A 24,741-nucleotide genomic window follows, 5' to 3' on the forward strand; every position below is an offset into this window, starting at 1 on the left:
GTCTTCCGTCACTTCGACATCGACGTCGTCGTCCGTGGCAAAGGCAGCGGCGCCCGTTTCCATGGCGCGGCGGATGAGATCATCGGGGTCGTCATGAACCGAGGATGCCGGAGGCTTGTTGGCTGCGGGTTGCGGGGCCGGACGAGGTTTGGTCGGTGGTTTCGGGTGGATTTCGGCCGAGAGAAGCTCCAGCTCTCTCTTGAGCGGGATAGCACGGATTCACGGGGGGGGGGTTAGCAGTGCTGGTATTGGTGGTGGGAAGGGGGAGAAAGTTGACAAGAGAATCGCCCTGACATAACGGACGGGACAGCGAGCGGACGGTGCTAGGTACCAGCAGTTCAGGGTCATTGAGCTCGGCGTCGCTGAACTCGTGGACATCGAGATCGATCTCGGGAGTGTTGATGTCCATTGGAGGAGGAAGCAGCACGATGAGATATGCGATGTGATGCGATGCGACGAGATGCGATGCGACGAGATGCGATGCGATGCGACGAGATGAGCGCCAAGGGACGCCGCGGACGCTTGCTCGGACAGGCCACGGGACGATCGATGCTGCAGCCGCCCAGATGGACGAATGCGGGACACGAATTCTCAACGACAACTGCAGTCAGTCTCTGGAAACACTGGTTGCCATGACAGGCGGTGGACGGGGGAATAACGACGGATTTAACGACGCTCAGGCCAGGGTGTACATTTCGACTCTGATACGCGATCGAATGGTACATCCAACACCTTTGGTGATATATACATCACATTCCGTGGTACATCCTTTCCATTCAACATCACATCGCATTCCGTGGTATATCCTTTCCATTCAACATCACGACATCACATTCAACATCACATCGCATTCAATCGACACGACATCCCACGCACCCCCAAAGCACCGTCGCTCGCCCCAAACACATTCCGCAGCCCGAACACAATCACGAACGCAACCACGGCATGATGTCCCACGAGACCTGCTTTGGCATGCAAAGCCGCCGCCCCATCCACCCATGTGGGCCGTCGTTGATCCGCCCGTAAGACTGCGCTGCTGTCCTTGCTCGCCGTCAATTCTTCTTGCTTGCGCCAGCCGTATTCCTTCTGGCTTCGTCGCGCTCGTCTCGCCCATCGCCCCGCATCCATCCACCTCCCGTCCGGCGAACACCCCCACAGAACCTCATCAATTCATCGTCGCCGCTGGCTCTCCACACGACCTCTTGTTGCAAAACTCCCCAAACCATATCCCTCATCTGCCCCCAGCCCAAGCATCCCGACTCTCAGTCTTGCCAGACATGAGCCCCCAAGAGCCCTCCCCTCTGGAGCTGCCTTCGCTGGACCTTTTCGGCCAGGACATGCCCATCCTCGGCCCCACGACATCCGTCGTGCACGAGTCGCTCTGGGCACTCCCGGATGTTGTGCTCTTGCGCATCCTCATGTTCTTGGAGATGCCGTCCAACTTCACGGCCTCCTGTCGACGCATCCGCTACTTGTCCAGGTACACCGCCGGTCTCAGCGCTGTCCCGGGCCCGCCTGCCCACCTGCCCGCCTCCCAACCAACCCTCCACAAGCAGCCCTGCATCCTTCGCTCAGCGCCCTGTCAATCCATCTTTCCCACTCCCCGATGCCTATGACGCCTCTGATCCTCCCGACGCACTTGGTGTGCATCAACCACGTCCAACCTACTCTTCGTCGGCCATCGCCCTCCCACATCCCGCTGCCCTTCCGCCACCGCCGCTTTCAACCGTTTTCCCCCAGCCAGCACCGAATCTTTGTTCGCCTGTCTCGATCCTGCCATCGCCGAGCATTCGGACCTTGATTGCCTGCTCGCGTCTCTCGTGCTGACTCTGCTGGCTCTGTCCGCTTCCATAGATCCGCATCCGTCAAGGGCCGATGGCTGCTCCTTCATCCCAGGCAAATGGCCGAATGGATAGGGGCCACATGCTCCCCCAAAGCCGCCGGCTTCTTCAACGCCAAGATCCTCATGTTTCTGTTTCGGTATTCGCAGCGGTTCATGCCCTCATACCAGAGCACGTCTTTCCTCAAGCCGATCGATGTCTCTGGCGCATACCCGTCCATCACGCCGATATCCATCGTCAACTGCATCTGGAAAACCGCCGTCTTCAAAAAGTACCTCCACGTCATCAAGGCCATCGTCGAGTCGTCGTATTTGCAGATCATCACCTTCGAGACCCTCAACCAGACCTTTACCGACGCCATCCGAGCCGACAACAGCACGATCCTGACTTTCCTTCTCTCAAAGCCGACCGTCTTTGCAGCCTTCACGAACGACAACTGGCGAGCACATCTCCTCTGCGCCATCGAGCACAACAAACCTCGCATGTTCCAGATCCTCCGCGACCACGGCCTTCCCCTCGGCGCCGGGTGGACCGGCAGCGCTCGCCAGGCGATCGTCTCCCAGAGCTGGGGCATCGTCAAGCTCCTCGCCCCGTCGCTCCCGGACTTTGAGACCGTCGAGCAGTGGTCCTCTGGCGCTTCGTCGGCTGCCACGGCGGGTCGCCGGGATGTCGTCGAGCTGCTCTTCCGCCACATCAACCCCGCATGGCCCCGAGAGACGATCGAGGCCACCTGGAGCACTTGCGTCGACAACGCCGTGCAAATGTCGCAGATTGGCGTTCTCACGTTTTTGGTCGAGCATTCGCTCGGGGCACTCAACCGCTATCGGATCCAGCCCTCGTCGCTCTCTCAGGCGATGGAGCACCACAACATCAAGGCCATGGAGAGGCTGCTCCTGAATCGCGAGCTGCACTCGGAGCAACTCCAGACCTTTATCCACTCCGAGTCCCTCCTCCGGCTCTGCAAAGAATTTTCCCTTGGCCGTGCAAAGATCCCGCAGCAGCTCCGCCTCGAGATGGCCCGGATCCTGATCCAGGTCGGCGGCGTTGACCTCGGCACCGCGACCGGCGGCATGGCCGTCCTCGAAGCCATGGCCGTCGCCGACATCGAAATGGCCGACTTTTTGATGCAGCGGGGCGCCTCTGTTCACGTCCTTTCGGCCCTGCAGGTCCACACGACCTTTGTCCGAATCATGCATGAGCCAGACCTCTCAATCGAGCGCCTGGCGACTTGCATGTCCCGGATCCTCGAGATATGTCCTCAGTTCAGCGAGGCGCTCGGGCTGCACGACAACGAGATCCTCGAGAAGGCCGTCGCCGACGGACACATGGCTGTGGTCAAGGTGTGCGTTCGGCACGGCTGTGACGTCGCTGCTCTGAAGCCATCAACGCTCACGCAAGCCATCGAAAGCTGGAACCACACTCTTGCCGAGTATCTGATTGAATGCGGCGCCACGATGACCTGGAAGGACTGTATCCAGCTTGAAACAATCTGCCGACGCCTGGGCACACTTGAACCGGCCAATCCTACACCTTTCAACAAGACCGATGTCTCGAGCTCTGGCGCAAATCCCACTCCCGATCAAGGCGCATCCCTGGACTCCGGCGCCGACGCGACATCGGCTTCTGGCCCGTCTCTGGCGGACTCTGCAGTGTCCATGAGCCGCGAAAACAGCCTCGACCGTCTGGCGTCGCCTGCCGAACGCAGCTGCAAGAGAGTCGAGTTCCTGAAAGAACGGCTCCGTGCAATGACCGGGTTGGAGCTGGTGGAGGCCGTCACGACTTGTGCCGAGAGCGGCTTTGTCGAGATACTCGAGGTCCTCCTGGCCGAGGGCGATGTGGAGTCTGCACTTGTCAGTCCCGACGTGAAGCAAGCGCTTGCCGCTCTAGTGGTTTCGCTGTGCCAGTTTTCCGTCTACCGGGTCTCGGAACGACACGGCAAGTTCTCGTCCTCAAGGAGCATGCAGAACCACATGGACATTATCCACAGCCTTTTGCAGCACAGTGCAGGGCTCTCTGACGATCAGACCATGTCCGCTGTCCTCGGGGCCCTCGATCTTGGCTTTGCCATCAATCTGTTCGAGTGGCTGATCCAAACTCGTTCCAAAGCGACTGCATCCACTGGTGATCGTGCCGGCGACGATATGAACCGGCTCATTTGCCAGTTTTTGATCAGCCAGATCAAGGAGAGTGTCTGCCAGCATGCCGTGACCGAGCTCGCACCCACCCTGGAGACTCGGACTCCCGGCGACGCCGCCAAGACCTCCGATTCAGAAGTCAAGCCCGTCATTGTCGTGCGGGTGAGCACGCACCGGCCGCACATCGAGCAGCTCAAGGCGATTGCCAACCGGTTCCCTGAAGCGCTGTTTTGGAACAAGTACGAGCTCCTCCTGAATGCCGTCAAAGCCTCGGACGAAGAGATCGTCGACTGCATCTGCAAGCACCCCAACTTTGACGTCAACCACCCAGCGGTTGCCGAAGCTCTGGTCTTGGCCCGCGACCACAACAAGTTTGATACCTTTTTCCAGCTCTCCAACGCTGGCTGCAAGCCCCCGAGCTGGTCCGACACAGCCAAGATGAACGAGCTTCGGATTGCACGCGAGCGCTCCTTCGAATCCCTCGGCAGCAACAACAACAACATCGGCTTGTCGCCTGGATCTCGCTCCTCCCGCAACCTGCGCCACGCTCTCGGCCGCAATCTATCCCCGAGTGGATCGCGATCCTCCAGTCCCGGAGGCATCCCCATGTCTCGGCGGCGATACGGCGGCAGCGCCAGCAGCCATGGTTCCTCGCGCAACCTCTCCAGGAGCTCGTCTCATTCGTCGCTGAATAAGGACGAAGCGGAGCGAATCCCGTCTATCGCCGGAGCTGGCAGTGAGGACCTCTGTCAGCCAAACGCATCGGAGGCACCGAGTCTGGATCCAACTTTTGTCGCCAGCACCTTCTCTGGCTTTACATTCCGGGCCGAGCAGGTGACGCTCTAGATACACGGGTAGGAATCGGTACCTGCGGTCGAGCAACCCAGTTGCGACTCGGCAAGGATGACCTGCGATCATCAAATACCTCGTATCTGACGGCGCTCGCACGTCCGAGTTTGGTACCAGTTTTTCCACACACAAGAGTGGCTCACTGTATATTTATATCCCCATTGCGGCGCCATGTTTCGCACTTATTTTGGCCTTCCCCCTTTCTTCCAGGCTGTCTTTCCTCCCCTCTCCCCTCCTCCACTCCCACCAGTTGTTTTTTGGTACCGCATGCAGTGCCCCCCCCCTTTTTTTTTGTGTCCAGCCTCACTCCCTCCCCAGCACCACATTTTTGATTCGCACATGCTCGTTTCCTCGCTCTCACTCCCACCCCTCCCCCTATTTACAGAAAGTTGCTGGTTAGAGGACCTCTCGCTCAGCTTGCATATCTATGCAACCTCTTGCAATACACGTCTCCTGTATACAGCGCTCTCAGGGGAACGGCGAGAGGTGGCCCGGTCGAGCCGGTCGAGCCGGTTGAGCCGGTTGGTTGGCCGAGGTGTCGCTGCTGTCCGGAATCCTGGGCGAACCGAGCAACCAGTAGTCACTTCATGCATGTCATCCATGGCCGGCGGTCATGAGATGGCCGCCAGAGCGACCGGCCGTTGGAACAGGGCGGGTGTCCCCGGCACGGCACATCGATTTGATTTGCGCCCCATCGCCCGACATGAATCGGTGCAGCGGCAGGCACGGCGACCTTCATCGATAGCATCATGTCCGTCGGGCGAGCCAATCCCCAAAGAAGCCGCCTGCAGCTGTCAGATGACCCTCGCCTTCGTGTTTCTGATCCCTGGCGCTTTTCTTGCTTCCCATCGCACACTGCTGCCATCGTTCCATCGCAGTCTCGCTCTCTCTCTCCCTCACCTCCAGCCGCTTGCAGACATATTCTGGCCTCTTGCTGCAGCCGCATCAGATCGTATTCGTTCTGGGATTATGGAAGACCAGGACGAGCCCGTGGTGGAGGTATGTTTGGGGTGGGTGGGTGGATAATGGTCGAACCAGTCCAGCCAGCAACAGCCTCTCCCTCACGGCTGGGCTGGCCTGGCTGGATGGATGGTTAGATGGATGAGCGGGCGCCTGTCGATGGATTCCCAACCACATCAGCCCTTCCAGCACCGTTTGCAGCTTCTAAGCACATATGCCGTCCTATGCCGTTGCGGACACAGTCGACTCTCCATACTCAGCGGCCGACGGTTGCTGCCGATGACCTCCGGGTCGTCGCAGTCCTCATCAAAAACCCGCACATGTTCACCCGGTCCGAGCACGACAAGTGGTTTCTACGGCGCCTGCTCCGTCCCCTCTCTCTGGCCGAATTCAAGGTATGTCTGCGGCAATGTCCCATCCCCAAGGCTCTGAGCGGGAGGCCGAGCGGCCCAAGAGAGTCGAAGCCCACCGGCCTAGTTGTGCTCGCGGTCGCCTCGTCGTGTGGCTCGATATCTGGGCGAGCCATCGACGGCCTTTGGCAGAGATGGCAGGTGCATAGCGCCGAAGAATTTGGAGAGGATTGTGTATTTGTCGATGCATTGTGTTCCTCCCGTCCCTCCCGTCCCTCACTCGCAACCATCGGGTGCTCCGGGTGCTCATTTTTCGCAACCGCTGTGGTGTCCCTCGATCGTCCAGGGTGAAGACATGACACTGCTCGACGGCTCTCTCAACGACCACTTTTTCGAGTGGTGCAATCCGTTTGTCTCGAATGCGGTCCGAGAGACGACCAAGCGGCTCGTCGACCGTCCGTCGAGATACAACCTCGGGACTGGATCGGTGGGGCCCACGAAGCTCTACCGCCTGACGCCGCACACCCGCATCTACACGTTCGCAAAGAAGTATCGCATGGTCTTTGTCGTCGACGTTAGTCCGTCCATGGCTGTGGTGGATATCGTTGGCAAAGCCAACGTGCTGATGGCGGCGGCCTATGAGACGTGAGTTTCTGGCCACTCAGCCATCCGTCCTGCTCCATTCACGCTCTCCAGTGCCCATTGCATTTACGCATGCATCGGCCAATGTGTCCTCGGTTATTGTATTTACGATTTATTGTATTTACGGCTTGCTATTCCTTCGGCCTGTGTGGCGCCCCCTGGGATCTCATGCGATGGATCTTCAACCGCGCCCGGATAGCCTCTGCAAATGCCTCGACGGAGTCACTCGGGACTTTCACATCGACAGCCAGTTTGGCGGATCAAAAGTGGTGGTAAGGGTAAAGCTGTCTTCGGGGCAATGGCGATACATGATTTGTTCTGGAGTGGGATTTGCACAGTGTACATAGCGGTGCCCCGGTGCATGGGGCTATCCAGCCCCGCGACATCCGAATGAAGATGCGAGCCGCAGACAACTTTGTCCTCGCTTCTCCCCAAACTCACAAGCGCTCTGCCCCCGCTCAGATCTCCCCGGATATTTATATCACTGTCACTGCAGACTATGGCATTCTAAACCTGCCGCCATCAAAGTACCCTCGCCTGTCGACCTTCAATGCCACTTTCCCATTCCGTGTTCTTCTGCAAGATGTCAAGATCACTCGCGACAACTTCACGTCGATCTGCAAGCAGCTGCATGACGCCATTGATGCCTTCGAGTGCGAGTTTGTTTCAATCCGTCGCGAAGATCAGAAAGCCGCGAAGCTGCCACAGACACAAAGTCAGAAAAAGGACTCCGAGCCCGCATATCCGCCTCCCACTGCTTCAGAATCCCGAGGCAGTGCCGGCGTGAGCGAGTCGAATCCACGCTCAAAGGACTCAAAGGACTCAAAGCCCAAAGCGAAGCCCAAGCGCAACGAGGGCCAGTTCTTTCGCATCCTCGAGCACAGCCTCTTTGCCCTTGGACTGCTCCCAGAAGACTGTATGCCGGCCATCGTGGTGATCACCGACGGCGTGCTTGCGACCTCGGGCTTTGGCGACCCAAGCAACATGAGAATATGCCGCCAGGTCGTTCGCCAGAACGTTGCGTTCACCATCATCCAGGTGGGCTCTCCCGAAGGGTTTACCCCCAGCGTCAACTTTGGCCATGTCCCCGACAACGAGTTCCTCCGGTTTCTGGCCTCGGCTACCTCCGGGCGCCTGCTCTACGGAGAGGACTGCCAGTACATGAACGAGAAGTGCGGCGAAGCTCCACCAAACTTTTACCATTTCCAGTTGCTGATGCGAGAGATGTTCCTCCCCAAGATCAGCGTTGGTGCACACCGAAACGTGTACGGCGGCTTGAACGACCGCTCCATCGATGTTCCCAGGAGCATCGTCTTCCTCAGCGAAGATCAAGTCGAGCCCTTTACCCCAGCCAACCAAATCTTCCCGTGGCTATCGTCGAGCCAGGCCCCGCCCTCAGCCCAAGCCATGTGGACCCACGCCAAGTGGGGCGTGCAGTGCACGCTTGACCGCCTCATCACCGTGCGCCTGCTTGAGGGCTTTGTCATCAAGGGCATGCGCATCACCGACCGAGTCATGAAGCCCCGCAAGGTTGAAATCACACTCTTTTTGCCGTGGCTGCCCGGCATCACCATTCTGTACACCATCAAAACCCAGTGGATCGATACCAGCAAGCACATTCTCTTTGGCACGTCCGGCCCCAAGCCGCACGACATTGAGCTGCGCTTCATCACCAACCACGAGTTTTTCAAGACCTGGATGTCGATTCAGAGCGTCGATGAGTCGCGAATCAAAGCCCACGAGCGGGTACAGCACGATAGAGCAAAGAGCCTGGCGGCATATGCCAAGCAAATGTCAAAGATGGACGAAATGATGCAAGTCGTCACGTCTTTCAACGCAAACTCGGCCCTCAATTCCCTCAACCGCGCCGAGCGTTACATATACGACATGTCCTCTGGCTCCAGCCCCAGCCGCGTGGTCGGACAGCAGTACAACGTGCTTCAGCCGAACGACGCTGTAGACAACACCGTGACGTTCTGGCGGTATCTGACCACCGTCATTTCACGGCGCTCGTCGTCGTTCGAGGAATGGGAGTGCAGCGTCATTCTCCTGTCGAGTCAGCCGTACTCACCTTTGGGCTCTGCCGGAGACCCAGCTCGCACTCTCGCCTTGCGGCGCGCCATTGCCTTGGACACGCTCAACACATTTGTGTCAAGGGGCTGGGGCTCGTTTGGCCTCGATCGCTCGGTGCACATCCGACTCATCCATGCGGACGACGAGAATCGTGACGGGCGACAATCCTCAAGCGCGACCGGATTCTGTCTGCTACAGCTCGGAAGCACGACCGAATGCACGTACTCGATCCGTCTTTCGTTCTACAGCGTCGAGCCGCGAACCTGCCGACGCCTGGTCAGCGATATGATGAAGGCGCTCTGGGAAGCCTCGGGTGGCCAAGGCACAAACGTCTTCCCGCTCGTGCCCTGCCACCGACCGCTGCGCCAGATGATTATCCGATATCGCCCAGATCCTCCTCCGGAGAGTGCCGACGCTCATCCGAAAGCAAGTCAACACACGCATCCTCCGAGCAGCAGCGACGTGCCCACTGCCTCTGGGGGAAACCCCGGCGGTCTGTCCCTGACATCCAAATCCTTCTTGAGCGGGTACTTGCGCCACCAGCGCTGGACTTGGTACGGCGATGCATCCCACGCACAGACTGGTGCGTCCAAGTCCCATTCGACCTTGGATGTGATCTACCAGATCCTGTACGCTCAGCGTGTGTCGGAGGGATTTGCCCCAGTCCATGAGGCCCCGAGCACTGTGACATTCTACAAAGAACACCAAGTGAGCGCAGAGATCAAGTGCAAGGAAAAGCAGCATTCCGAAAAGTCCGCGCACTCGCAGCACTCGCAGCACTCAAGCAAGAGCCGAAACCCGCATCCCTTGGAACAGCTCGAGAACTGCGCGCGCCAAAAGATGTGCGCAGTGCAATATGTGATTGCCAAGGACTATGCCCAAGGCAGACTCCTGGCGGAGGCTTGGGTCGAGCCCGTGAACCAGATAAAGCACACCCTCGCCACTAACTCGGACGGTGAAATCAAAGTCCGGTTCGAATTTATTGAAGTCAGCCAGCAGATCATCGATTACCTCACCAAGGTCGACTGCAAGCTCGTCAGCCAAGTCAACACCTTCAACCAGCTCGTGCGCGTTGCCAAGGAAAAATCATCGAGAGTTGAACACGAAGGCAGGCGGCGAAGTGTCGAGGGCGACCACGCAGCCAACGCAACATCGGACCATGCCCTATCGACGCTGCTCTATTCGTCCGCGATCGAGACCCGCGCATTCAAAGTGCCCGTCCTGGTGACCGATGAAGTGACCGTGGTTGATTCCGTTGGTGCCTCTCAAAACAGCATCAATTCGAGTGAATTCAAGAGCTCCCACGTCTGGACGGATAGGCGATACGGAACAACGGACATCCGAATCCAGCACTCGCCTCCCCGGGCCAGGTCGACAACAGACTTGGCTAGCTCGGGCGCGGATCGACCCGGCAGCTCGGACTACTCTCGGTCCAGCTACCGCTCAGATCCTTTCATCCAACAGTCCTCCAAGGAAATATCGAACGATATGCTGCACAGATATTTCACTGAAGCCCTATCCTCAATAGCCGATACAGAGATTCATATTTCCGACCAGGGCATGGTGTTGCCGAAAAAGGGTGCGCTCTCGGACCCAAACGAGCATGACTTCCAAAACTATATACGCAACTTCATCCACAAGAATATGAACAGTCCGAACGCTTTCCTGGTGCGGCCGCTGAAACAGTGTCGAGTCTTTATCAAGAGCTCGTCCGCCAATGCCCTCCAGGTCATCATCGTGCCATTGTACCACACTCTGCCGACCAGCGGGCCCATTGGTCTCGACAAAGCCAAATCCGGGTATGGAATGAAAAAGTCCTCCAGCAGCGACAACATCTCGCAGACGGCGCCATCGCCCACAAACCCGGTGTCTCGTGAGAATAACGACATCGAGTACTTTACCGTAACGATGGCAGAGTGCGTGCGGCCGAGCGCCGTCACGGAGGGACCGGCGCTGTTGTGGCGATCGACGTTCCAGTCCCTCTCGCTTGAGCCTCCTCTGTCCAAGGCGGATCGATCCCAGGTGCACTTGTCTAAGGCTACTCAGTCCGATGTGGACCTGTACTCGCTCCGCGTCCGGGGGGCCGAGCGCTTCTCAAATCCCGATATCTATAACGAAGAGCTCGCAGGTCTGCTGATTGTCGATGGCGCTCCCAAATCGGTCATGTCAAAATCCTCCAGCTCCACCCAGCATGGACAAGGCAGCAGTCACAGCCGCCAGATCCGAGGCGGGACATCAGATCATATCATCAACAATACCGCCTTCACCAACCGCCTGAATAGCTGCTTCCTGACGTCTTTCTGCAAAGTTGTCTATGCCAACCTCCTCCAAGGATATGGAATCCAGAGCTCGGACTGGCGAAAAGTGCTTACGCCGCTCTCCGAGGTTTGGACCGACATTGACATAACGGACTATCTGCACGTACGCACGTCCAAGCTTGTCCCAGCAAACAGGTATGATGCCGTGCTATGTTGCGCTGTGCGGTGCAGTACGGTGTAGTGTGGTGCTGCATCGATGTGTCAGCGGTGCTTTGTCCTCGACCCCATTGCGGGATCGCAGCATTCGGTGGATATGACAGCGGACTGCCAAAGCTACATCGGCTGCTGACGACTGCCTGCCGATGCTTTCCTGATGGACAGAGAGGCAAACGAGTTGATTGAAGAAATCATCAATGCCACAATCCTGCCGTACTTCAAGCACGTAGGCTCGCAAGTCAAGGATACGGACATTTACTACTACAGGCCCTCGGCAAATCAAGGCCGGCATCGTACCGCCACGCCGACAGACCACCACCACTCCGGTCGGCCTGGCTATATACGCATGCCGTCCCAAGGCACCCCCATGCCGAACAGCCCTGCAGCCGGGATCGGCCCGGGCCGAGTAGACCCGTCCGAGCACATTTTTGAGGTAGCAAAGACCCCTCTCTTCCTGGCGGTGTCGCGCTCGACGGCCCGCGGCACGACTCGCATCCCGACCCGCGACAACAGCTCGCCGAGCGAGATGAGCTCTCCAATGATACAGATGGATCGCTCGCGAACAACATCGGGCGACTCTTACGCTAGCACAACAGCGTCCCCCAAGCCCAAGCTCGTGGAGGCCTCCCGGACGTGCCTTCGACTCAACTGTCTGGGGCTCACGGCCGAATCCATTGGGGAAGACTATGCACAGACAGCCCGATACTGGTCAGAGTACGTATCGAGATCGATAGCCGGGGGCGGATTGGCTGCCAAGCATTGCTATCGCCAGTCGACGCTACGGCGGCGGTTTGGCTTTTGCGACTGACTCTGCTGTATCGTAGCTCCCACATCACGTTCGAGCAGCGATGCTCCGAGTCACTCTTGGTGTCTGAGGAACAAAAATCAGGAATCGCAAGCATGATCAGCCGAATCAAGAACCATCTCGAAGAGGAAACGCTGAACTGCCTGCTATCCGTGGAACCCATCGAGCAGCACCACATGGCGACCGTCGAGCACCTCCTGCAGCGGCGCCAGCGCGATGAGCACATGGCAAATGACCCTGCCTCGCACGACTACCTGGTGACGTTCCCGCTTTCCTTTGTCCGGATCAAAGGCGAGAGCGCTCTGATCGACAAATCAGACAGCCCAGACCGGTCCTCCAAGGGTATCTCGGAGCTTTTCCTGGAGGAGTTTGTCAAGATCCCGCTCCCCAACTACATTATCGTACCATACAAGGAAAGGGAGCGCGACACGGAAAAGTTCTTTATCCTTCCCAGCCAGCCCTCGGAGAATGTTGGTCTCGGCATCAGTCTCGGCGATGACTCTGCGCCCTTGATCGAAAGCAGAAGCCGCCAGTATTGGCTGATGACATGGCTCCGGGGCAACGATCTCGTCATCCAGTTCTTCTCCAAGACTGTATCTGCCCTCGAGCGCGAGCCGTCGATTGAGCTCGTGAAGGATGCCGCGCTGCAGAGCTGTGAGCGAGCCAACCGTCTTATGTTGCTGCACAAGCTGGATAAGTCTCGCTACGCCATGTAAGTTTGGAAGGCTTGCTGCGGACGCACAGAATGAGTCGGGGAGTGCATATCGCCGGGTCGAAGTGCATGTTCTCTTTCGATTCCATGTGCGCATTTGCGATAGCGCAGACGAGACCCCGGGTCGTATCGGGCCCAGCTCGCGACGCAATGTTGGTTCGGCATTGACTTTCCGACTGCCCGGCGACGTCGGACTATTTCCGGCACTGATGTGCATTTCCGGTTTGCTTTGCATTTTTCTCAATGGGTGCAACGTGATCAGCGATGCGCTGATTGTCCCAAACAGCATCAATGCCGACGATGATTCAGAAGACGACCAGTGGGAGCTTGAGGGCGAGCCTGCTGAGCCCGGGCGATATTCCTGCGACAAAGTCTGGAGCTCGTCGTTCAGCCTCCATCCCCGTGTGTCTCCTGTCAAGGCGCTCGCATATCTGTCTCGTGCTCTCCTCGGCATGGCCATCTCGAACCGCAAAAATATGTTTGTCTACCAGGCCAACAACTCGTACTACTACATTTACATCAGGCAGGACGACAATGGGCCGGCCAGTACCCCCATCCTGATGGCCGAGGCATCGCCCAAGCCCATCCCCATCCAAGACGCCGGCTATCGAAGCCGAACCACCAGCACCGTGAACCTCGATTTGGTGCGCCGTCCATCTGTCCAGGGCAAGAACCAGGCGGCGCACAGTATCACGATCGAGATGTACGGCGTCGATGAGCTCCCGGCCGAAGTCATCAGCTCGCTGACGGAGATGGTGACGGGAAGACTCTACCAAGCCATCCAGACAAACCTTGCCCCCGTCTTGACCCGCAACTCAACCGCCAAGCTTGCCCTGAGCGACATGGAGTTCCTGATGCCGATCGCCAGCGGCCCGGCCAAGAGACAGATCTTCACCATCCCACAGAGTGTGAAGAATCCTTATCTGTACTTGCTCTATCTGCGACAGAACCTCCGCAAGCTCTTCCGCAACCTTCAGTCCGGCGAGCTGAACGACTATCTGGAGCACTATTACAAGCAAAGCCACCACAAGCTCAGCCAGAACGAGTCGCCATCGTCAGAGTACCATACGAGATTCGATGAGATCAATTACAGCGACCTGGCATTTGCCTACACACCGGCAGACGAGTCTCATATCACCGCGTTTGAGAAAGAAGTTGGCACCGGCATTGCCGTCATTACGCTGGCACTGATAAATCCCGAGGGAGAGATTGTCAAGCGCATCGCTGTTGACCCAAGCTACAGCAATATCGGCTTCTCTGGGGCACTCATCTACCTGTCGACCTTTACGACCCATGTTGCGGACACCTGGAGCGGGTATTGTATCCTCACTGAGATCTGGACCCACGGCAGCATTCAAACCGAGCCACTGTTCAACAAGCTCGCATCGGGCTTCCAGAACACACTGCTGGACTACTTCACCGAAGTTGCTGTCGTCAAGCTCTCCAACAGCATCCAAAGCCGACCCGGCCGCCAGCCTGTGGACCTTGATGATGACGAGGCCTCTCCCGACGAGAGCTTCAGTCAGTGCAACTTTGGCGAGGTCTACGAGCAGGTCTGCGGAAGCCTGAGTCGGTCGTCGCACTCTGGCAATCCATCGGTGCAGGAGCTCATCTATCCACTGAGGCTCAACTCGCATATGCTGGAGCAGTTCGTGACCGAAATCAACGAAGTGCTCAGCAGCCCAGACATCCAAACCGCACCGGTGGTGATCTCGCGGTTGGCACCGGGTTACGGTGAGCGTGAGGCCAGCACCCGGCGCTCGCCCACATATACGCTTTACAGCTCCAACCGGATGCACGACTACCTCTCCCGGAGCCCTGGCAACAGCCTGAACCCATCCGACCCGACCTATATCTTGGTGGCCGGCCTTTCGCCGCTGACGACCTTGTGCAGCGGCAGGCCCGTCCAACAACAACAGCTGCAGCAGTCTGCGACCGATCGTCGCAATTCGTTTGCATCCGAGTCCTCGCACACGGGCACATACCGAAAAGGACTGGATAGCATTGCCACGGATGCGGCGAGCATCAAAATCGGGGCACGAGGCAGCGTCTATCTCCCTCTCAAGGTCGAACACGAGCATGCCCTCTATCCGGCACTACCACCCGGCTCCGACGACAATGAGCCGTACGCTCGCAGCTTCTTCTTCATCCTGACGGTAACGCATTCCAGTTTGACGCTCTTTACCTACAACTGGGATAGCTCCGGGTACGAGATTCTCTCTCGGAAGATCCTGCGGCTCCTGAACTGGTGCAACATCCGTATCCAGTACCTTGACAAGATACGCTCGAATCTGGCGATGCGACCGATGAACACGCAGCTGGGCTCGTGGCGCTCGCCATCCCCCGTGTGTGGCTCCTATGGCGGCGAGCACTCTCTCTTCCCGGAGCGACACAATCTGCACCACGACCGCACACACGAAGTCGGCTCCGAATCAGAGGACATGTACCACTCACGCACCGACTCCAGCTTCCTCCAGAAACGAGGTGCCGACTTTTTATACGAGTTTGTACAGCAGCTGCGCGCACGCGAAGCATCAACCCCAATCAGCACCGGAGCACCAAAGGACAGACTCAAATGGACGCTGGCGGCCGGGGGGACAAGCTTTTCGGAGGGATGCTCGCTGGTGGACCGCCATGGCGGGGGTTCGCCGCTGTCCCCAGCTGATTTTGCGTCAACGATCCGATCGATTCGGCTGCTGCATTACTCGACCTATCCCTTGCTCTTTACAGACGGGAGTGTATCGGCAAAACCGAATGGCAGCCAGTTCCACATCAACATCAACGAAGCTGTTGTGATCAACAACCAGTCGGCTGCCCAATGGTGCAAAACCATCACGGAAAACATGGTGAAGCAGTACGCACAGTATCTGAGCACCCTCGGGCTTGAGCTCCTGGCATTCGACAGTCCATCGAACGGAGCGGGGAGCGAAAGCAACCCGATTTGCATCTTTTCCAGCAAGATCCGCACGGTTTCACCAGTTGTGTACATGCATCGGATGACAGCGGGGGGCAGCATAGTGGCACAAATCAGCGCCTTTGGAAACCACTTTTCCGTCACACTCTATACAATGGAGCTGCCTCAATCCAGATCCGATGGTACCGACACCAAGGTCCCTCCCAACGCTCACGAGATCCATGCAGAAGTTAAGCGGGCATTCCAGATCGAGTGCATCAAGTTGAAGGATCAGCTCCACGTCAACTCATGTAAGTATCGATGTTGGTTGATTTCCACGGCTGGCGTGCCTGTGTTGCGAGCCGATCGTGCTGGCACGAGGACTCGGCCGTGATGCGCGAGCAGAGTCTCCGTTACTGCAGGCCATATGACCCTCGCCACTTGACTCACCGACGGGCTGTCGCCAGTCTCGTACGACTTTCATCTCCGCGCCGTCGCCGAGAGCATGGTTCAATCGTCGACAGCGTCCATTCCCATCGATCCTGTGTCGGTCATCAAGGCCTTTTCCATCTTCAATCCCAAGCGCGCACGATACGCCCGCTCGCGGCTGATCCATGGCAGCGTTCCAACCTTGGGGATGAATACGTCCATCATTCACTACATCCTGAAGAACCCCGAGCTCTACGATTTCCAGTCGGTCTGGTTCGGCAGCCATGCTGTCGCATGTTTCACAACATCGCCCAGCCCCGGCTTCGAGGATGCCTCTGCCGCATCTGGTGCTGACCGCCACCAGTATATGATTGTGATCTATCAGGATCTCGATGACCAAGAAGAAGCTGCCCAGCAGTTGGCGCAAATGCCGAAGCCTACCATCAGCAGTAGTACGCCCCGACTGCCTTGGTCTCACGAGTCTGCTCCCGAAACGCCGCTTCCATACTACCTCCTGATCCTGAGCGACGAGATTGCCCCAATGGCTGAGCAGGACCCTCACTTTGGACAGAGTCCGTCAAACGAGCGATACGAGTATCTTGCGAGTGGATACTACATCAACGATGTGCTCAAGCAGGCCGAGCAAAAGATCAAAAATCTGATCGAGCAGGTGGGTAGCAGGATCGTGTTGGGTTGAGGGTGCGCCACGGCAGGGCACGGCTGGGCTCAGAGCCAAGGAGCCAAGGAGCCAAGGAGCCAAGGAACCAAGGAACAATGCTCGGGACGATGCGCCGCACCACATTCCCCTGCATCGCTGAGATTGTATGCAACTTGGTGCCCTGGTTCGCCGGCACGCCCGATGTGTCATTCCTCGGATACGACGTTTGTTGACTGACTCTGAACATGATACAGGCTCTGGCTTTCTATGGCCGTGATAGCTTATGGAAGCAGCTCCAAACCACAGAGGATCTTCACGGATCGGCCCGGGACCGTCAGTCGATGCATGAAGACGGCAACAACAGCGGCGAAGCGCTGGCGGACTGGCTCAGCGTCCTTTTGGAGAAGATCGAGCCCAATTCGCGCAGCTTCACCTCGATCGATCCCGGCCTCGCACAGTTGTTCAACGACCGGACGATCCACTGGGGCGCCGCTCTGGACTACCTCTACGAATCGTTCAAGCCCCACGCCCGGATTTTCTCGAGCCACGACGAGCCCCGACGCAAGCACCTGATTCTCTTCAACCGTAGCAACCCCGACTACCTAATCCATTTGATTTCGTGGTCGACTCCATCCGAGACTCGGCCGTCCGTCGTGCGAGGGCCTGGACAGCCATTGACACCGGAATGGCAGCACGCCTCGGTTCTGAGCCTGGCCTCCACAACCTCGAACGTCTCTGCGCTTTCGACGAATATCCGCGCTGTCAACCATATGGAGGCCTATACGGTCAGCCGCGAGGGCGTCGTCGACGATGTCGAGTACGAGCACATTGATATTGTCGTGAATGCCATTCTCGTGTGGCTTTTGAACCAGTAGTGGATGGCAGTCCAACGATATGGCGCTTGTCGGATTTGCCCTTCCCTGCCCTTTGTAAGTCCCACTGCGAGGACGCATTCCCTAAAATACACACTCTACAAGGGGGTCTTTGAACTCCCGGAGCATTCAACTTCCGTCGTCGTCTGACCGCGTGGGAACTGATGAAGGCGAGTTCGTATTCTCGTATCGGCGAGCGAGTCGCGATCGTAAGCGGGCTGCGGTGCTGCCCAGTGACCATACCCAATCCATCGGAGCGGGCAGACGGCAAGAACACCAGGGGCAGAACAGCACGAGCACCAGGGGACAGCCGGCTGGAGCTGCTTGCGTGCCATGCCAGAGCACCAGATCGTCGGCTGGGACGCGGTGGCGTCATGTGTGTGTCACGTGGTGCCGTTTCGCCCTGTGCAAATATGAGCCTTCGGCAGGCGGCACAGCATTTCCTCTCCCTTTCCCAACCGCCACAGTCGAGACACCTCCGTTTATCTTGACTATAATATCACAATGGTAATTACTACACCTGCCGACTGCCGCGGGATGGGAGTTGTCCTTGAGATGGATGGATGGATGGATGGATGGATGGATGGATGGATAGATGAACGGATGGACGGATGGATGGATCACCATCGGATACGGAACTCCAACATGGACAACAGACGCCGGACTCGAAATCGTGGATACCAAGGATCGAGGGACAGCAACATCGACCCGGTGCGAACGAACAGCCGCCCGCCAACAACCGACCGCTGAACCCGCAGTGAAGCCATGCGGGCATCCCAGCGCTGCCGTCTTCGTCGTGGTCGACACATTTGCGGCCGCTCCACATACGCCGCCAGCCCATCTGTTGTCAAGTCGGCGACCGAATCCGAGCCGCACGGTCTCGTCGCTCTTTCAGATTTTGCCACCGTCGCAGATACACCAGCGCTCTGTTGTTCTCCGCAACTGCTCTGCGATGCCGATTATGCAGCACCCAAACAGTGGCAGCCTGGTTGGGCGATCGATCAAGCGGATTGGGATGTGATATCGACGCAGCAACAGGATCGTTGTCCCTGGAATCAGGATTCCGGACCCGGGAATGCAGTGTACTCGGCGACGACGGTGTCAGCGGCCGCATATCCTGCGGGCTGGAGCTGTGACTGCGATAAGACTCGAACGGTCCCTGGCTCCAGATATTCCCAGCAAGCAACACACTCACGGCTCGCTCTCTCCGCCTCCGACGTATACAGGGTCGCGTTCGCACCAAGACCGTTAAGAAGGCCTCTCGTGTCGTCATCGAGAAGTACTACCCCAGACTCACGCTTGACTTCCAGACCAACAAGCGTATCTGCGGTGAGGTCGCCATCATCGCCTCCAAGCGTCTCCGCAACAAGATTGCTGGATTCACCACCCACTTGATGAAGCGCATCCAGCGCGGCCCTGTCCGTGGTATCTCCTTCAAGCTCCAGGAGGAGGAGCGTGAGCGCAAGGACAACTATGTCCCCGAAGTCTCGGCCCTCGCTGTCGACACCGTCGAGATCGACCAGGACACCAACGTACGTGTCGACTCCGTCGTGCTGGACCGTGGGCTGTGTCTCTGGTGCTGCGGCTGTTGCGCTGCAGGCCGCACCGACCACATCTCTTATCAGCTGGCGCTGTTAGATGAGGCTTTTGCAGCGCATGAATACCGTCGTGTGGATGTTGCTAATCGCCTCTGCTGTGTGCGTCTGACATTTCCAGGCTCTGCTCAAGTCCCTGAACTTCGATGGTATCGCCGGCATCTCTGTCGTTGACCCCGCCACCGTTGCTTCCAACGATCGCCGCGTTGTTGGTGCCAACTTCCGTGCCCGCCGAAACTAAGCGTGTGTAGACTACCGTTCGTTTTGGGACATTCCATAGTCACAAATAAAACAGATTCCTTAAAATCTGCGATAGATGTGCCTCGATATGGGCCGCAGTCCTCAAAAGTCGATGCACAATGCAAGATCGCTCTGACGGATCGTCCACAACCGATTGAGACTCGGTCGGCGGTGAGGGGGGCGGGTGGTGGTTGACCTGGCCCAGAGCCCCGATGTTGCCCCGTCGCTCTCCTCCGATCGCGCGAGTGCATCGTGCCGACTGGCTAACTCAGTGAAGTATTCTGGTGACTACGGGCGCCACCATCTGTATGTCTGCACACCCCTTGCTGGAGCCGGCTCAATTGCGACGACTCTCGTGCTTGTAATAGTGCGGTCTGTGGGGCAGACGAGTTGGTCAAAAGCTGGGTCAGCACTCTGCCCCCAATCCCACAACCCGTGCGGCCAAGAAAGGTGCATATGCCTCGATTGTGCTTACGCCAGCTCAACCAGCCACTCGGGCTCGACGACAGTAATATCCCGCATGAAAACCTTGGTAGTTTCGACAACTAAAAAGGGCCAAGGGCATCGGTGGATGAGCATGGATGGATAACAAGCCATACGCTATTTGCAGTCTCGCCAGTCCAATCGGATCGGCCGCAGTGTGGATCGCCCGAATCATGCATACCTTCGTGGAAAATGATCCAAGGAGGCGATCGCTGGAAGAGAACAGAGTTTGGATGGATGTGCAGAGTCTGCCGAGATATTCCAGTGACATGGGGTGGGGTCAGAGCTTGCGCCGGTTGGGCACCCTCTTCCACTGATCGGTCAGATGGATGCAGACTGGCAACCAGGCGACAATATCGAGCTTTCCCCAGCGAGGGCTGGCCTCGCTCCGGTCTGTATCAACCCTCATGCAGCACAGCCTGGCCTCCAGTCCGCAATATCGCCTTCACCACGTACCACGTTGTCTCGAACAGTCTTGTAGGTGCCGTCGATTTGCAGCCGGGCAGCTTGAGCAAAGTAGCCCGACACCAGACATTTGCGGACTTGACATGAAGCCGAGCCATCGTCGTCGCCATCCATATCGTCGTCGTCATCGCCGTCACTGTTATCGCGATTGTGACTCCGAAGAGCGCTTTGGATGGGAATGCCAAATCGGCTGGCGTACTTGGAAAGCTGATTGCGAATCGACACTGCTCGCTGGAGCGACTTGTGGTTGAGGAAATGTTGGTAGCACCATTTGGCACTCCGGTTGGAGCGGATAAAGGCGTTGTAAACTGGCCATGGATGCAATTGATGCATATTGATGGTGTCAGCACCTTGGGCGATCCAGCGGAGATGAAACAATCGTATCGAACGGACTGAATCGCTGCAGTCTTGCAAGGAGCAAATGTCTCACCATTCAGATATGTCAAGTGGTCGCCCTCTTCGACTGCAAACTTGCGCCTCTCCTCCTCTGCCTCTCTTCGCTGGCCTGACGGCACAACAAACACATTCTGCATTCGCGGAATGTATCGATCAGAGTCGGTGGCATCACATGCAATGGTCACAGTGAAAGTCTCGAGACAGATGTGAGCCACGACTGGCTCTGTCTTACGTCTTACCTGGACGGACAGCATTGCGGCGATCGTGAGAATCTCTGCACCGCACTTGAATCGGTGAGAGTTGAGAATCTGCGTAGCCAAAGTGGTGCCTGCGTCAGCGGATATGTCGCGACAATCTAATCCGTTTGGCACATGCTGCCTTCTATTGATTCGGGTTTGGTGAGCAGACCCGCCACAGGTACCGTGCTCGCGAGGAACGGATCGAGCGGAAACTCGGCCAGGCTGGTTCCGAATGGAATTGTGAGTCGCCCATAGTCATCCAGAGCCTTGAGGGAGTATAGCAACTACAAAAATGGATGTGCTTTCACGTCAGTTTGCTCTGATACCGTTCGGCGGGGCGACAGACGCCAAGAGCTTACCTCTAGACTCCGTATCATCATTTCCGCGGGCGGTGCTGACAAAAAGTCAAAGCGCAGGACATTTTCGATGCCAAGAGCCTTGAGCTGTAGCACTACGGTCATCAAGTTGCTCCTGTGCAAAGGGGCCAGTCCCGTCCAGACATCCAGACACCCAGACACCCAGACACCCAGACATCAATATGGATATACGATACCTATGTCCGGTTCGTGATCCAGCGGACACGCTACGATTTCCATGTCACGCCATTCGCCGACCGTCAGCTGCCAGCCAAGATGCTCTTACCTCTGGATCTCGGGTGTGTTGTTTGCCGAGAGTTTTGAGAATCCCTCCTCGGTATAGATCCGGAATGCCTTCCCGGGCCGGGTTCGCCCTGATCGTCCCGCGCGCTGCCGCGCAGAGGCTTGAGATATTGGCGCTGACACACAAGCTCTCCATGCCGGTGCTGGGGTTGTACGATCGTAGCTGTGGAAGCAGATGGATGGTGCATAAGCTCGCACTGTCGCCACCAAGGGTAAACGACGTCATCGCCGCCTAGTACTGTGCCTCGCGCTGCCAGGTTCGATTTGATTCGCTTCCGGACCCATAGCTCTACCTTGACAAAGCCCGCATCAACGACATAGACTATTCCGTCGATGGTGACAGAAGCCTCGGCAACATTTGTTGAGAAGATGACCTTTCTCGTGGACTTGGGTGCAGGCTCAAACACCCGTTTCTGTTCCTCGTACGGTAGTGATCCGTGAAGCGGAAGCATCTCGATCGTGTTTCTCATCCGGGGGTAACTGATTGCATTGGGCAGATAGACGATGGAGAATCGATGGTGGCGGGTCTGAGATGAGCAAGATGTCACGCAATTTGATCCATCGCGACGGGTCCGAATGTCGTTCACTAACATCAGCACGAAAGTCTCACTTCCGTTGCATCGACAACTCACTGCTCAAGCTCCTCATGCATGAGGGCAATGGCCCTCTCGATCTCATCCTTGCCGGAAAGAAAGACCAACACATCGCCCGGATCCTCCTGTGTCATTCAAGTTCGCAGCCGCGGATATTAGTGGACAGCAGGTCATCGTGTACCGCATGCAAGTTGTACCTCTCGCAAGTGGTGGCCATCGACTTTCTCGACAGCCAATTCGGCCCACAGCCACGACGCAATCAGCAAACATCATTGTACATACCTTCTGATGGATCTTCATCACAGTGTGGACACTTTCGAGAATGTAGTCCGAAGTTGCTTCAGCTAGATACAGCACATCGACTGCCGTGATGCCATTGTCAGCAGTGAAATGTATGCAACTTTGCGCCAGTGACCATGGGGCCATATTTCTGGGTTGTGCTACCAACGAGCGCCAGACCGATCGATCGCACTGGCTGGAAAGCTGACCCTACCAGGATACATTCGACCTTCCAGCGATGTAATGGCAACGTTTTCTTGGCTCGGCTGTCCCGTCGAGTTGGTATTGTAAAACTCATAGAATGCTTTGGCATCGATGGTAGCAGAGGAAATGATGATTCGCAGCTCCGGCCGCTTCTTCAGAATCCTATGACAAGCAGATTTGGATGATTAGCTACAATTGTGATAGACGAACGTGCCGCTGTGATTGAGTTCGCAGTGGCATATTCCAGCACAAATCGTTGCGGAGACTGGCTGCCTTTGGCGTGTCATCCGGCGCTTTATCCGCCACCGCAAATATGACGTTGCTGCCGACAGGTTGCCACGACTCTATCATTTTTGACTCTTTGTCGCCGTTGTTTCGGATCAGGCTTACTTTTTCAAAACCCCGATGATGATGTCTGTGTACAAGCTGCGTTCGTGAGCCTCATCAACCATGATGACGCTGTAGCGGCTCAGAAGAGGGTCCACCAGGGTCTCTCTGAAGAGCATGCCGTCGGTCAAGTACTTGATCCGGGTGATCTTTGGATCGCTGCAATCATCGAACCGGACGGTATAGCCGACTTCCCGACCCAGGGTGCATCCAACCTCGTCGGCAACTCGCGCAGCGACTGAAGTGGCCGCGATTCGGCGCGGCTAAGTTGTTGCAACAAATTCGGTGGCAGCAGCAAATGATGATGATGTCGATGATGTCGATGACGTCGATGATATCGATGATGTCGATGATGTCGATGCACATGAGTCAGCACTGTCGACATCCCAACCACTTGACATTTCTGGCCGATCTGGGGCATCAGTACGGGACAATGTCCAAGACCATGGGCTCACCTGGCAGCATGCAACCGTTCGCCCACCGGCCGACCATCCCGCCTCGTGCAAATACTGTGGGAGCTCTGTGGACAAATTCAATCGATGGTGTAAGCTGTGATGGCGGTTTCATATCAAACTGCCAAACCCAAGGTCGCAGTTGGGGGGAGGATGGTCCCTGACGAGCCTGGTCAAGTTTTGGCATCCTGTCATTCGATGGAATGAGGCACCGAGAGATATTCGATACCGACGAGTTGTCTTGCCCGATCCGGTCCTGCCAACGACGATGGTCACTTGGTGCGTTTCGATCAGATACAGAAGCTCTCGGCCTGTGTCGAAAGAGTCGTTCATGAGCACAGCGAGCCTTGTCCGGATCCACATCTACACCCATCCATATGGTATCCATATGGTAATGCAAAAGGCCGAGAGTGGCATCATGCAGAGTTGGGTGTCATACGATGTTTGGCGATGGGCAGCTGCTGTCGCTGTTCGTAGAGCGAGGTGTTGGATTCGCGGCCAAGCACCAGCAGCGTTCCCTCATCGGCGGATTCCCTCTCGACGGCCCGATCGATGCTGCTGCCTGGGGCGATGGTATCTGGCTAGAAGGGTCGATTCACATGCATGTGAGCATGGGCATGGGATCAAGCAATCGCTATCGATATTGTCGCTTGCTATCATTCATGTCGGCCCGATCGCCCCCTCCACCGCAAACGACATTGACGGACGGGTCTGCCCAACCAACACCACACCGATCCGGGCGAATCCTCTTGTCGACAGGACCGATGACTCGCAGTGGAAGCCATACTTTCCAGAATGCCATGTCTGCTTTTGGATGGCTTTTGTTGTCTCCGATCGAGTCCAATGGGTGGAATCTCGGCGTTGGCACAGCGGCGATCGCAGATCAAGCAGGCTGGTCGGGGATGATCGAGGCGGGTGGCTCAAAACCGACGCACGATGAACCAGCGTGCCCGGCCTGGAACTACCATCCCACCGACATACCCCCCGGGATCTCGGTCCTCGGATCGCATCATCAAACAGCATACAGCTATGCCAGCAAAGCCTGGTATAGCTGTC

At 57.1% G+C, this 24,741-nt stretch overlaps 4 protein-coding genes across 4 annotated transcripts; 3 read left to right on the forward strand and 1 right to left on the reverse strand.

Moving 5' to 3' along the window:
• Positions 1-1,047: 1,047 nt before the first annotated feature.
• On the forward strand, positions 1,048-5,290 carry BJ171DRAFT_515212 (uncharacterized protein). Its single transcript, XM_053111914.1, has 2 exons — positions 1,048-1,480; positions 1,855-5,290. The coding sequence occupies exons 1-2, from the start codon at positions 1,278-1,280 to the stop codon at positions 4,820-4,822; spliced, it is 3,171 nt and encodes a 1,056-aa protein (XP_052964295.1). The 5' UTR covers positions 1,048-1,277; the 3' UTR covers positions 4,823-5,290.
• Positions 5,291-5,687: 397 nt separating this feature from the next.
• On the forward strand, positions 5,688-17,826 carry BJ171DRAFT_601141 (uncharacterized protein). Its single transcript, XM_053115069.1, has 10 exons — positions 5,688-5,824; positions 6,028-6,180; positions 6,482-6,780; positions 6,977-7,049; positions 7,240-11,303; positions 11,490-12,038; positions 12,149-12,841; positions 13,104-16,045; positions 16,202-16,833; positions 17,076-17,826. Exons 1-10 carry the CDS (start codon positions 5,795-5,797, stop codon positions 17,694-17,696), a joined length of 10,056 nt encoding a protein of 3,351 aa, XP_052964296.1. The 5' UTR covers positions 5,688-5,794; the 3' UTR covers positions 17,697-17,826.
• Positions 17,827-18,147: 321 nt separating this feature from the next.
• Positions 18,148-19,595, forward strand: BJ171DRAFT_515216 (ribosomal protein S17e). Its single transcript, XM_053111915.1, has 3 exons — positions 18,148-18,200; positions 18,920-19,225; positions 19,410-19,595. The coding sequence occupies exons 1-3, from the start codon at positions 18,198-18,200 to the stop codon at positions 19,527-19,529; spliced, it is 429 nt and encodes a 142-aa protein (XP_052964297.1). The 5' UTR covers positions 18,148-18,197; the 3' UTR covers positions 19,530-19,595.
• BJ171DRAFT_515219 (P-loop containing nucleoside triphosphate hydrolase protein) lies at positions 19,596-24,578 on the reverse strand. The gene is made up of 19 exons (XM_053111916.1): positions 24,473-24,578; positions 24,125-24,266; positions 23,919-23,996; positions 23,689-23,753; positions 23,237-23,496; positions 22,857-23,008; positions 22,646-22,725; positions 22,403-22,404; positions 22,064-22,250; positions 21,892-21,933; positions 21,754-21,857; positions 21,471-21,582; positions 21,294-21,395; positions 21,112-21,180; positions 20,907-21,003; positions 20,468-20,784; positions 20,193-20,259; positions 20,004-20,073; positions 19,596-19,902 (listed from the first exon to the last, which is right to left on the reverse strand). The coding sequence occupies exons 1-19, from the start codon at positions 24,485-24,487 to the stop codon at positions 19,866-19,868; spliced, it is 1,998 nt and encodes a 665-aa protein (XP_052964298.1). The 5' UTR covers positions 24,488-24,578; the 3' UTR covers positions 19,596-19,865.
• Positions 24,579-24,741: the final 163 nt, after the last annotated feature.

This window comes from Polychytrium aggregatum, assembly GCF_025602895.1.
Source record: "Polychytrium aggregatum strain JEL109 chromosome Unknown BJ171scaffold_33, whole genome shotgun sequence".
NCBI lineage: Eukaryota > Fungi > Chytridiomycota > Chytridiomycetes > Polychytriales > Polychytrium > Polychytrium aggregatum.